The sequence below is a fragment of the Colletotrichum phormii genome (genome assembly GCF_030913505.1).
Source record: "Colletotrichum phormii strain CBS 102054 chromosome Unknown BDP81scaffold_45, whole genome shotgun sequence".
NCBI classification, from domain to species: Eukaryota; Fungi; Ascomycota; class Sordariomycetes; order Glomerellales; family Glomerellaceae; genus Colletotrichum; species Colletotrichum phormii.
The window spans coordinates 155,703-166,640 of record NW_026851487.1 but is presented as its reverse complement, the minus strand read 5'-3'; the positions used below and the strand labels follow the sequence as shown (position 1 = coordinate 166,640).

Here is a 10,938-nt window from a genome sequence, read left to right as displayed (position 1 = left end):
TCACTTGAGTCCATTGATGAGGAGTTCACTGCCTATATCTTAAATTCTCTGTAGACCACTCAACAAGATCCTCCAGCTATATCAACTAACGATCGTCTTTGAATCTCTGTGTCGTAGACATCATTGCGTTCATCCTCATACAAACACAATCGTATCCGCCATCTAGCCTACCTAACCATCTGAACAACATCTTTCGACGTTCGGCAATTTGTCCGTCCTCAAGTCGTGCCTTGGTTATCCAATCTTCGAGTCCGTCGTTGGAGTCTTGAAGAGCAAACATGATCCCTACCGTCGCCCCACGTCTTCATCGGGGAGAAGCCGCTGCTGCGTAATCCTTGAGTTAGTATTGTGGAACCTTTCTCCTCATCCCGTAAGCCCTCGGGACGGCACGATCTCCGCTTTCTCTGTTGGTTCACTGTTGCATTCCTCTTTCCAGCCAACGAGGATTCAATAGAAAGTCATCTATCCAACACGTAATTGCACTCCGAATAGCCGAGTTTCAAGACCTTTGCATCTGTTAAGTGACCTGGTACCCTGGTCCTGGCAGAGAAGTTATGAGAACATTAGAGCTGGCAGGGTTGTTCTTTGCCTATTTATCACTGTTGGTACTTGTTAAGAGCCCAGCCCTCGTGTGGCCACGTAGGGGTGATTTCTGTATATAGAATCTAAGCTGACGAGAAGAGATTTAAGATGCCGGGTAGATCTCAGATCCATAATCCCCGTGTTGGGAATCTCGCTGGCATCTAAATACGAGCTGTGCATGCGGCAGTGGGGGCAGCGTCCAACGAATAAGATTCGGAGAGTTTTCGCCCTCAGATTGTTGGTAATCACAAGGTCTACATTGATGTCAGACGAATTATCCTACATCAGCTTTGAGACGAGCAATTTCTTCCGCATAAGCTAAACCAATTAACAGAAAATGGCATGTAGTTGAGGCTGATCCAATGGTCTGGGCCTACCTAATACTGGATGGCAAATTGACACTTTCTGTAGCAATATCGACTCAGCGCCTTGGCGAAGAGTGAAGCTGTCGCAGCGCCACACGTGGCGCTGCCGGTTACTGCCGTACGATACCGCTTTCCACAAGCCCATTACCCGTCTTGTACGGTATATAGATAGGACCCTCATACGGGTCTTCCACTTAGAGGAATCAAGCCACTTTCTACCATACAAGTCTTCCACTTGCTACCTCGCTTTGTGATAGAAGCTGTCAAGGGCGGTAGGAGCAATGTTGCAACTCGTACTTCCTTTCTCAACTGAGAATCCTTAGATGAGGAAGGGAAGGTTTCCTGTTCCTCTAGCTAGGTCTACGTGTCGTTTTATCTACAGTTACCCTAGTATCTCCCTTATATCTACCTAGATCTACCTGGATATCTTACTATCAAGCCGAGCATAGCCGAGAGCATCCCATGTGAAGGGCTCGGCCCGTAACAGAAGCATGGTGTTTGCTTCGGGTAACCGACCACATTGGCCCATTGTATGCTTGCGTTGCTCGACCGCATTGAAGGGGTCAATTGGAATATTCAGAAGCTCGGTTGTGCAGCAGGATATCCAAGGTGCGTCGTTCCAACAGCCAAGGAAGCACATCTCCACCAAACATATCCGCAGTTTATCAGGCATTGCCTTCCAACATCCGGGCCCAGGATATCGAATCTGCCCTTGAAGTCCCACTGCGTTACCTGCGCACCAGTGACTTTCCCTGGTCAGTGGCGAGCAGCAACAGCAGATAAACCAGCTTTTGGTACTTACTTGTTAGGGACTGGACCAAGGTGTATGGGCCGCTACTACGTCTTACCCTATCAAAAGTGGTATCGTGAGTTTCAAATGAGGGCAGGAACTTTTGTATGCAAACAATCCACATATATCACTTCATCACACCCAGACCCTGTCTATCCAAGACAATTGGAACCCGGTCGTGCGGATGGGTATGCTACCGAATGTACATCTCCATATAAATTGCTCCGTGTAATATCAGCTCCTGGTGTAGAACAGGAAAATCGATCCACGCTAAGCCTTCGAGTAGTTACTCAAGGTATGCGAGGTCCAACAGAATTTGTTGAAGCTCGCTTCTTGTCCTTGACCGAGCCCTTGAACACTCTTTCGCGAGAATCGGGAGCCCGGTCTGGCTCAAGAGCGGCTTAAATTTCAGGGGGTCATATGGATGCCTAGAAGTTGAAATCTAAGTGGACCATAACGACTGCTCGTCGATGGACATGGTTTCAATCAACGGCCCAACACTTCCCCTGTCGCTCTACCACACAAATCTGGTAGAAGTGGTCGATCTCTGTGAATATTGAAAGCGCAATAGGGGGCCGGGGTTTCAACGTAGGTAAAGATCTTGGCCACCAAACCTCCCTTCAGGAGACATTCCGAGAGGCGGTGGAGTAGGCTGATGTGGCCGTCGAAGAATCTGTTCTTCTGTCAAGCATCCTGCCGATTCTTGTCATCAAGTAACTGTACAGACATTAGTACTCTTTTGTTATTCGTGAACACGTCGGGTTACCGCACAACACCAAGCAGAAGAGCTCTGCTCTGTCAGATTACCTGCAAATTTCCGCCCACGCTTGAAGGTCCTCAGTTCTTCGAGTGAGCTTTCGACATGGCGGCGAAGCCTTTCGACGAGATGGAAGTGAATTGGATCACTAGACCGGATCTTCTAGGGATGGCGACGCTTGGAACCACAATATGTCTGGGGTCTATATCTCTCATTGTCTTCATCCTGCGACTATGGGCACGGCACAAGACGCGAGCGACAGGAATAGATGACTATCTTATGGGTGTCGGCGTGGTGAGTATCTTGTATGATCTTGCTTACCTTCCTGGTCTTGACCTTTTTTTTACAATAGGCAATCTACCTGCCATGCTACGTCTTCACGTCAATCGTGGTGTATGCAGGAATGGGTACAACAGACTCTCGTTTGCAAGAGTGGAATTCGGTGGCTGGAATCAAAGTGAGTCCTTGTCCGGCTCCTCCCAGCATGACTCCGTGCCTAAATCAACAGACTAACCGCAATACCCAAAAGTGGCTCGTATTTTTCCAAATCACTTACGCATGGAGCCTTCCGTTCATCAAAGCCAGCATCTGCTTCACGGTCTTCCGCATCATGAATCGAAGAAGATATCGAACCATCCTTTGGGCAGTCATGATTGCATCGGGGCTTAGCACCACAGTCGGCTTCATCGCCGTGATTGCGGTATGGCGCCCAGTCGAGTACACTTGGGATAAGTCCGTGGATGGACAGTGCGCACCTCAAAACATCATCACTACAATCAGCTACATGATCTCGGTTCTAGCTATTGTCACCGACTGGACTTGTGCAATCGTCCCAACCGTTGTTGTATGGGGCCTGCAGATGAAGTCTAGGGTGAAGGTTTCTGTTTGCGCTGTGCTTGCACTAGGTGCGATGTGAGTTTTTCGAGTGGTATGAATCATCTATTTAAAGCTGGTGTGATTGCTAATTCGCATTTGTTTGCCAGTGCAAGCGCCGCCACGATTGTCCGACTGCCATACCTGCAATACTACAACCAAGTTGAGAACTACTTGCGTAAGTTTCTAGCCACTCTGCGATTCTTCTCTCTCCGGTTCCTGGAACTGATATGACATGCTGTAGACAACATCGCAAACATTGTTCTTTAGTCGATTCTCGAATGCGGCATCGGCATCATCGCTGGCTCCAACTTCCCTCTCGCCTAATTTTTCTTGGCATCTACTATTAGTGCAATAGATAGGCTACTACTAATATCCTTAACAGCTAAAAACCCTTTACCTCTCCTCCGGCGCCCTCCCGCGATGGCCTTATAGCCTCTGGCGGGCTCTGGACTATTGTTAGCCTCCTCGGCCGGCCCTGATAGAGGCTCTGGACCCCTTCCGGAGTCGTTTCTAACCTTAAGGGCTAAATGCCGCCGTAATACCGAGGCCTAGCTACCCCGGCCTAGCCTTATGTTACGCCCGCCCCAACTTGTCACTGTGGCCGCGTAGCTATATAATGCAGAACAAGGGACAATGATGCCGGAGTCATCATTATCGAAGCTTTTGCTTTGTGCCACAGTTGGTTGCCTTGTCCTGCTCGTAACATATAGCTTATATAATCTAAATTTTAAAGAAGATTAACGTTATAAATAACGAGATTATAGCTCTAGCTCTAAGCCGGAAATAAATTAATATAGCGACTTGTTACGGCCAGCTAGTCGTAGGGGTAGTTTGCAGAAGTTGAGGCTGCGGAACTGGTAACAGTAATCGTAGTCGTGGAATAGTTTCAAGGAAACTATGTCTGTCAATCGTAAGGGCAGGTAAGGCTTCGGTGATCAATCGTAGTCTTGTCAAGGTAGTAGCTGAAAGCGGATGTTAATCCTGATACGAAGTTAATTGCTGAAGAAGCTATGGGAAGTCTGTCCTAGAGCCCGGCTCGAGTCCATCCTATATACAAGTCCTGATCCTGAACATATCCTTTGTTGCCTGGTCACCATGTTCGTTGGTGATCACTAAGTGGATACTGGTGAGCGCTCACTTTGGGTGATCACTGTGATCACCTTATCGTGTGCTCACTTTGGGTGATCACTGTAATCACCTTATCGTGTGCTCACTTTCCTTATCGTCACGTGACTTGTTCCATAGTTCTTCCGTTCCATGAGGAGTCACCTGAGTTCCCGGATTCTCTGCGTATATCAGGTAGATAGCCGCCGCAGGCCTGTGGGGCGGGCCCCCTGGCCTTGTTATGCATGTTGGGTTGTAACATACGACTATGCTTTGCTATATACCTAGTTATAGAAGGTTGATTAATAATATCCCTTGGTCCTAAGGCTACTGTAGCTAGGGCGGTAATAGACCAGGCTTTAAAGAATAGCTGTCCTTTTACCTAAGTGTCTAAGGCTAGCATTCCTATAGCCGTAATACCTCCTAGGGTCTTATGACCTTGTTGTTATATAGACGAAGGAAGTAGTAGCTAGGATTTTCTAGGCCTGGCTTAAGACTGTACTAGGTAAGTATATAGTCGTATATTTAGACGGTTTTAAAGCTCTTAACGGGGCTATAGGGTTTAATTTGTTATTTACCATAATAATAAACATATAGCCTAGGGCTACGGCCGTCTCGGCTTAGTAGAAGTGTTTAATAGTGAGGCTAAGGGGGCGAGGGCTAGGCTCCGACGGGCCCTTTAGACCTCCTAAGGCCAGCTTATATATATCCATATTAATAATATTTACGTTATTTAGGGGATTTGCGGTAAATCACGGATTCCCCTTGTGATCGTCGGCGTCGTCAGCGGAGTGGACATTGGAGTCGAAGTGCCCGCCGGCATTCTGCCAAGGCGCCGGCGGGCAGTGTCTGCATGTAGGTATGGCTGCCAGACGTAGATAGATTTCTTTGATTGCCCACGTATGCCGGTCGTCTCTCAGTTTGCCTCTCGAATGTAAGGACAGAAATGAGTTCTGGACGCAGCATTATCCAAGTCAGTGATTGTCGGGTGATTTGACTTTAGCGCTGGCGGTTTTCATTCCTTCGATACATCCAACTTACCTAATGCATATATGTGACGACCTTCCGAACGACCTGGACAAGCCACGGCTGAGTAAGCTCGTGTACGTTTGTCTCTGTCCGGCAATGCCACCCCCGCGAGCAAAGTCTCACCGGATGCGGATAAGCCCGCTGCCATTGGTTGTGCGACGTCAATGGCTTCAATTCTCTCATCTTCGCGATCCTCCCAACTCTGACTAGAACTTCCAAGACGGGATTCCCGACTTTCACATAGACAATCGAGCGTCGAGATTTGAGTATGGCCATGGAGATCCTCCCCCAAGAAGTCGTTGACCAGATCGCATCCAACTTACATCGACCTGATCTCAAGAATCTACTACTACTGTCACCCAAACTCCGCACCGCGGCTGAGAAATACTCTCACGGTTTCACGGATAGCACACTGCGAGTACGCGATCTCTGCGAATTCGAAGACAAGTTTCGCGGTCCGCGCTTCTGCTGGCTACGGAAGTTGGAGTTTAAGCTGGTCTTGCTGCCCCAACGGCTGCCAAATAGGACACGCTCAACGACGGACAACAGAGCGGAAGCAAAACGAAACGCGGAGTACCTTTCCAGTCAGATCCATCAGCTCTTCGATTGCCTGAAGACCCTCGAAGAGAACGATGGTCCACAAGGCACGATAGACCTTACCATCATCAGCCCTGAGACGCGTGAGACGGAGATTAGGATACCTGAAGCATGGTTCATACGGATCCTTGACTCAGACCAACTACCAACGCTCGATTGTATCGGTTCCCTGCACCTTGGACCCTCTCCAGCCCCCCACCAGTCAAACTACTTTAGCAGATTCGATCTCAGAGCCACACTAGATCTCACACACAAGCTCCCGGGTATTGAGAGCATATGTGCAGAGCTCTTTGACGAGCACAATTGTGATGCAGAAATCGACCGGCTCCGTGTCCATGGGCGAGAAGACTTTTCCAGGGCCGCCAAGGACATGTCCCTGAGAACAAGGCAAGCGGAGTTGCGATTCCAGAGCCGCAAATCACACCAACTTCTCGACCATGACGCTGCGATGCCGAAGCTCGTCCGCTCAGAGTCCTCGGACCTCTTTAGCTCTAGTCTGAGACTTCTCTGCCAGAACCTGACTCAACTTCGATTGAGTGCCATTATTGACCACTCTTTCTTCTGGCCCGAAGATGAGAATGGTTCGGTCTGGCCCAATCTGGAGTCTCTAGAGGTCAAATTCCACCCAGTCACCCCAACCGGATCCTGGTATTTCATGGGACCCCGTGGAGAAGGCAAGGACGTACAGGGGTATCCTGTCGAAGGGGTGGAATATGTCAGCCAAAGCCAGAACGCTCACAGCGATACCATCGTATTCGGTCATGCTCCTTGCCGGCCGTCGGGATGGCGTCTCAAGCCAAATCCGAACACACTTTACCCGCTGCTCACTGCGTTTGCCAAGTCAGCTGCCAAGATGCCTCGCTTGAGAGAGGCCATGATATGGTCTCCAATCTGGTGGTATCTAGGAAGTCACGTCTCGGACAAGTTCTCGTACAATAAAGGATTCGACATGATGAACAGCCAGAGGTCCCTTGGTTGGGGAATTGGGTACACGGCGCCGGACGCCGACGAGGCCTCGGGCTTGGTGGGGTCCGATGACGAGGATGTCCGGCTTTTTGAGTGGAGAACCGGCAGTTGGGAGGCAGATGAGGCGTTAAAACAGCTATTCCACAAGATTGGCCGGGAGAAGTATGGTGATGAGTTTGAAGACGATTGGGATCCTGACGCAAATCAGGAAGATTTGTTCTTTGAGGGGTTCTGCCAAGGCGAAAGGAGTGTGTGATTGAGTGTTAGACGTACAAGATATTTTCAAAAGGGAGACTGCAACAATTATTAGTCAATTAAGCTCTATTGGATCGTTGACAGCAAAACTCAAGGGCCATGTATCTGTGGGCCATTGCAAATTCGAAGATGATTATAACGCTGTGTCAGAAAGAACCTATCATTCCCGATGACGATTCGCAATCTTATCTCCAATCCCACGTTGATTGGAGAGTGATAACAACTTGACTTCCAAGAAGTACTAATACCTTGGCTGGCCCCATACAACCCACTGAAAACCCCCAACATCATCTTCTCGGCATCTCGGCGCTCCTGGGCAGCTGGATTTCCACTCCATAAGCGAGTGACAAGCCTTCCGCGGCCCATATTGCCTTTAAGCCCCAGGACCGAGCGGGTGATAACAACGGGACTCAATGGGGGCCACGGGAGCGAACAAGCCCGCCGGCAGAGACAACATTCGCCCAAGGCGAGGATTCCGCTCGTCCACGCCAAGATGCGGCGGCGCACTATGCAGACATGTGCGACAATAGAGATAACTTGCGACCCCATCTCCCTGCGTAATATCATCTCAATGACCTTATCTCTCAGAGAACCTTTCCGCCCCGGCGTATTGGACAGAACTCCTTGGCTAAGAGTCTTTATCAGCCTTTCTGTAGTCTGCAATGGATTTGCTAAGCTCAGCATCTGTTTGTCAGGTCGCAGTAGAAATGATTAGCGTCTGAAGTACGTCAGAAGCATGGGGCTTCTGATATGATGGGTAAGAGCCCGGCGGCCATTGAGAGACAGCAGACAAAGCAGACGGAACGCTATTGTCCTGACATATATCCATTAGCTGCCCCAATGGTCCGGGGAAATGCCTTGAGTTAGAAGTATCCTGAGCAAATTTTAGTATTCTTTAGAAATCTTCATTGTGATAGAAGTTAATTATGGACTCGACACCAGTCTTGCACCAAGGATGGGGGTTGGTGTCTTTCCAAACTGCACATCATATTTGGGGCGCTGACAACGTATAGCTACGGCCTCATGATCGGATTGGGTGTTCTTTTTGCGTATGTCCCGTCTTCCTCGTCCATGCCTCTAACTCCACTTACTGATTCAGCCTCTAGTGTGTTCATGATAATCATCACCTGGGCACTCAAGAGATACAATTATGAGCTTCAGACATCTGAGATGTTCACGACAGCTGGGCGATCACTAAAATCGGGATTGGTAAGGTCGACTGGTTTTTATCACGGCGGTTACCAACGCTGACTCTTGCTAGGTCGCCTCATCGGTGCTGTCAACTTGGACATGGGCCGCGACCTTGCTGCAGAGCACAGCGGTGGCATACAAATAGTGAGAGCTGTGACGATATCCTGTCTACGAGTGAGGCTAACGAATTCAAGCGGTGTTTCAGGGCCCGTATGGTATGCTTCCGGAGCCACGGTCCAAATCATACTCTTTGCCACGCTCGCTATTGAGCTGAAGAGACGCGCCCCCAACGCGCACACATGTAAAGCTCCGTAGATGATGACCTCGCGAGACTTGACTGACCTATCTCTTTCAGTCCTGGAAGTTGTCAAAGCTCGATATGGACCGGTCACACACGGAGTTTACGTTGTTTTCTGTTGCTTCTGCAACGTTCTGGGTATGTCTCGGCCATTGTTTGCCACAACTCTGAGCATCAGAATTCTAACTCTCGTTATAGTGACGGCAATGCTCCTCACCGGGGGATCTGCGGTCATTCAAAACTTGACCGGTGCCCCCGTAGCTGCCTCCGTATTTTTGTTCCCGATTGGTGAGTATTATCAGAAATTTTCAAGCTTCGTGTTCCTGACAGCCGAACAGGTGTGGTTGTCTACACTCTCTTCGGCGGCATCAAGGCGACCTTCATCACGGACTACATCAACGGCCTGGTCATTCTCATCATTATTTTCATCTTTGCATTCACAGTCTACTCGACCAATCAACTCCTAGGCTCTCCCGGGCGAGTATGGGAAATCCTCACTGAACTTGCGGCTGAGCGTCCCTTGGCTGGGAACTCTGGCGGGAGCTACTTGACAATGCGCTCCCAAGGAGGCAGTAAGTTTCCATATTGACATCATCATAAGACTCGTCTCACAGCCAGGTAGTTGAGTTCTTCATCATCAACCTCTGCGGAAACTTTGGTACGGTGTTTTTGGATAACGGTTACTACAATAAGGCGATTGCGGCAAGCCCTATCGATGCTCTTCCGGGCTATGTCATGGGGTAAGGTCATCGCGAAGAGTTACAAGTACCCCGTTCTCATGCTGACATCATATCAGCGGAATCAGTTGGTTCGCCGTCCCCTGGCTGACTGCGACAACAATGGGCCTTGCTGGCCTTGCTTTGGAAAAGTACGACATTTGGCCGACGTACCCGAACCGTCTAGCCGCTGCGGACGTTGATGCTGGATTGGTACTACCCACCGCCGCCGTTGCCATGCTTGGAAAGGGAGGAGCGGTTGCAACGCTCATCCTGGCTGTCAGTTATGCTTCTAATTGCGACATCTTAGTTGGAAACTAATTCTTAGCAGTTCATGGCTATTATGAGTACCTACTCATCTGAACTCATCTCAGTCTCGTCCATCTGCACCTACGATATCTACAAGACCTACTTCAACCCGGCTGCGACCGGCAAGCAACTAATGCGAATCAACTACATCGGTATGGGCGCCTTTGCTCTGGTAATGGCTGGCTTTGCGACCGGTCTCAACTACGTAGGCATCTCCATGGGGTACCTCTACCTAATGATGGGAGTTATCATCTCCTCCGCTGTCTTGCCAGCTGCCCTGACCCTGCTGTGGGACGGACAGTCCTGGGCTGCCGCGACCTTCAGCCCAATCATTGGATTCGCTCTTTCAATGACTGCATGGCTCTTCACAACGAAGATCAAGTATGGCGAGCTCAGTGTCACCAACACAGGCGCTAATGCGCCGATGCTAGCGGGAAACTTGACATCACTTCTTTCTCCAATCGTCTTCATCCCGCTTTTGACGTTTATGCCGCCTTTCAAGCCCCAGCAGTATGATTGGCAGAGTATGCTCAACATACGTCAGGCTGACGATCATGAGCTCGTTGATGCGGCTCAAGTGGATGTTGAAAACTCGCCCGAAGAGAGGGCGAGGGCACTACAGAGCGATCCTGATGAGCAAGTCAAGCTCGAAAAGGCAGCGAAGACTGCCCGCTGGTTGACAGTTGGTGTGACACTTGTTCTGCTCATTCTGTGGCCGATGCCCTTGTATGGCACAGGCTACGTCTTTGGTAAATCTGTGAGTACTTGCTTCATCTTCAATTACGACGATCCGGACTAACACTGTATGTTACAGTTCTTCACTGGCTGGGTAGTCGTGGGCATCACTTGGCTGTTTGCCTCCGTGGTCATGGTCGTCTTCTTGCCGATCTTTGAATCCCGAAGCACGATTATTCGGACTACCCGCATGGTGTTCAAGGACCTTTTTGGCATAAGAGTAAGGGGTAAGCCCGTCAGCGAGGGTATGTCGCCTGGCTCTGGGACCCCGCCTGAGATCACGGAGAAGGCTACGGCCAAGACGTGAAGTTCAGCTTGACTTTCCTTTGAGTTGAGCTTCGAAACTTAGGTTGATGAAATATTTCAAG

General features: G+C 49.6%; 3 protein-coding genes across 3 annotated transcripts; all 3 read left to right on the top strand.

Annotated features, from left to right (window-relative positions):
- The first annotated feature begins 2,647 nt into the window (after positions 1–2,647).
- On the top strand, positions 2,648–3,827 carry BDP81DRAFT_511529 (uncharacterized protein). The gene is made up of 5 exons (XM_060595770.1): positions 2,648–2,788; positions 2,847–2,951; positions 3,024–3,406; positions 3,478–3,545; positions 3,612–3,827. The coding sequence occupies exons 1-5, from the start codon at positions 2,663–2,665 to the stop codon at positions 3,635–3,637; spliced, it is 708 nt and encodes a 235-aa protein (XP_060437704.1). The 5' UTR covers positions 2,648–2,662; the 3' UTR covers positions 3,638–3,827.
- Positions 3,828–5,732: 1,905 nt separating this feature from the next.
- BDP81DRAFT_443171 (uncharacterized protein) lies at positions 5,733–7,452 on the top strand. The gene has a single exon (XM_060591712.1). It carries the CDS (start codon positions 5,772–5,774, stop codon positions 7,320–7,322), a length of 1,551 nt encoding a protein of 516 aa, XP_060437703.1. The 5' UTR covers positions 5,733–5,771; the 3' UTR covers positions 7,323–7,452.
- A 795-nt stretch (positions 7,453–8,247) lies between these two features.
- BDP81DRAFT_336187 (sodium symporter family protein) lies at positions 8,248–10,877 on the top strand (the record flags this gene model as incomplete). The annotated part of the gene is made up of 12 exons (XM_060585896.1): positions 8,248–8,282; positions 8,335–8,370; positions 8,428–8,530; positions 8,583–8,656; positions 8,707–8,813; positions 8,868–8,948; positions 9,009–9,098; positions 9,149–9,386; positions 9,518–9,550; positions 9,607–9,805; positions 9,858–10,592; positions 10,650–10,877. 12 exons carry the CDS (start codon positions 8,248–8,250, stop codon positions 10,875–10,877), a joined length of 1,959 nt encoding a protein of 652 aa, XP_060437702.1.
- Positions 10,878–10,938: the final 61 nt, after the last annotated feature.

Excerpts from the sequence above, each read along its gene's own strand:
- BDP81DRAFT_511529 (XM_060595770.1), top strand. The coding sequence starts at position 2,663 with ATGGCGACGCTTGGAACCACAATATGTCTGGGGTCTATATCTCTCATT. Across the intron at positions 3,407-3,477 it reads GTGCTTGCACTAGGTGCGAT|TGCAAGCGCCGCCACGATTG; the intron begins GTGAGTTTTTCG and ends TTTGTTTGCCAG. Across the intron at positions 3,546-3,611 it reads CCAAGTTGAGAACTACTTGC|ACAACATCGCAAACATTGTT; the intron begins GTAAGTTTCTAG and ends GACATGCTGTAG.
- BDP81DRAFT_443171 (XM_060591712.1), top strand. The coding sequence starts at position 5,772 with ATGGCCATGGAGATCCTCCCCCAAGAAGTCGTTGACCAGATCGCATCC.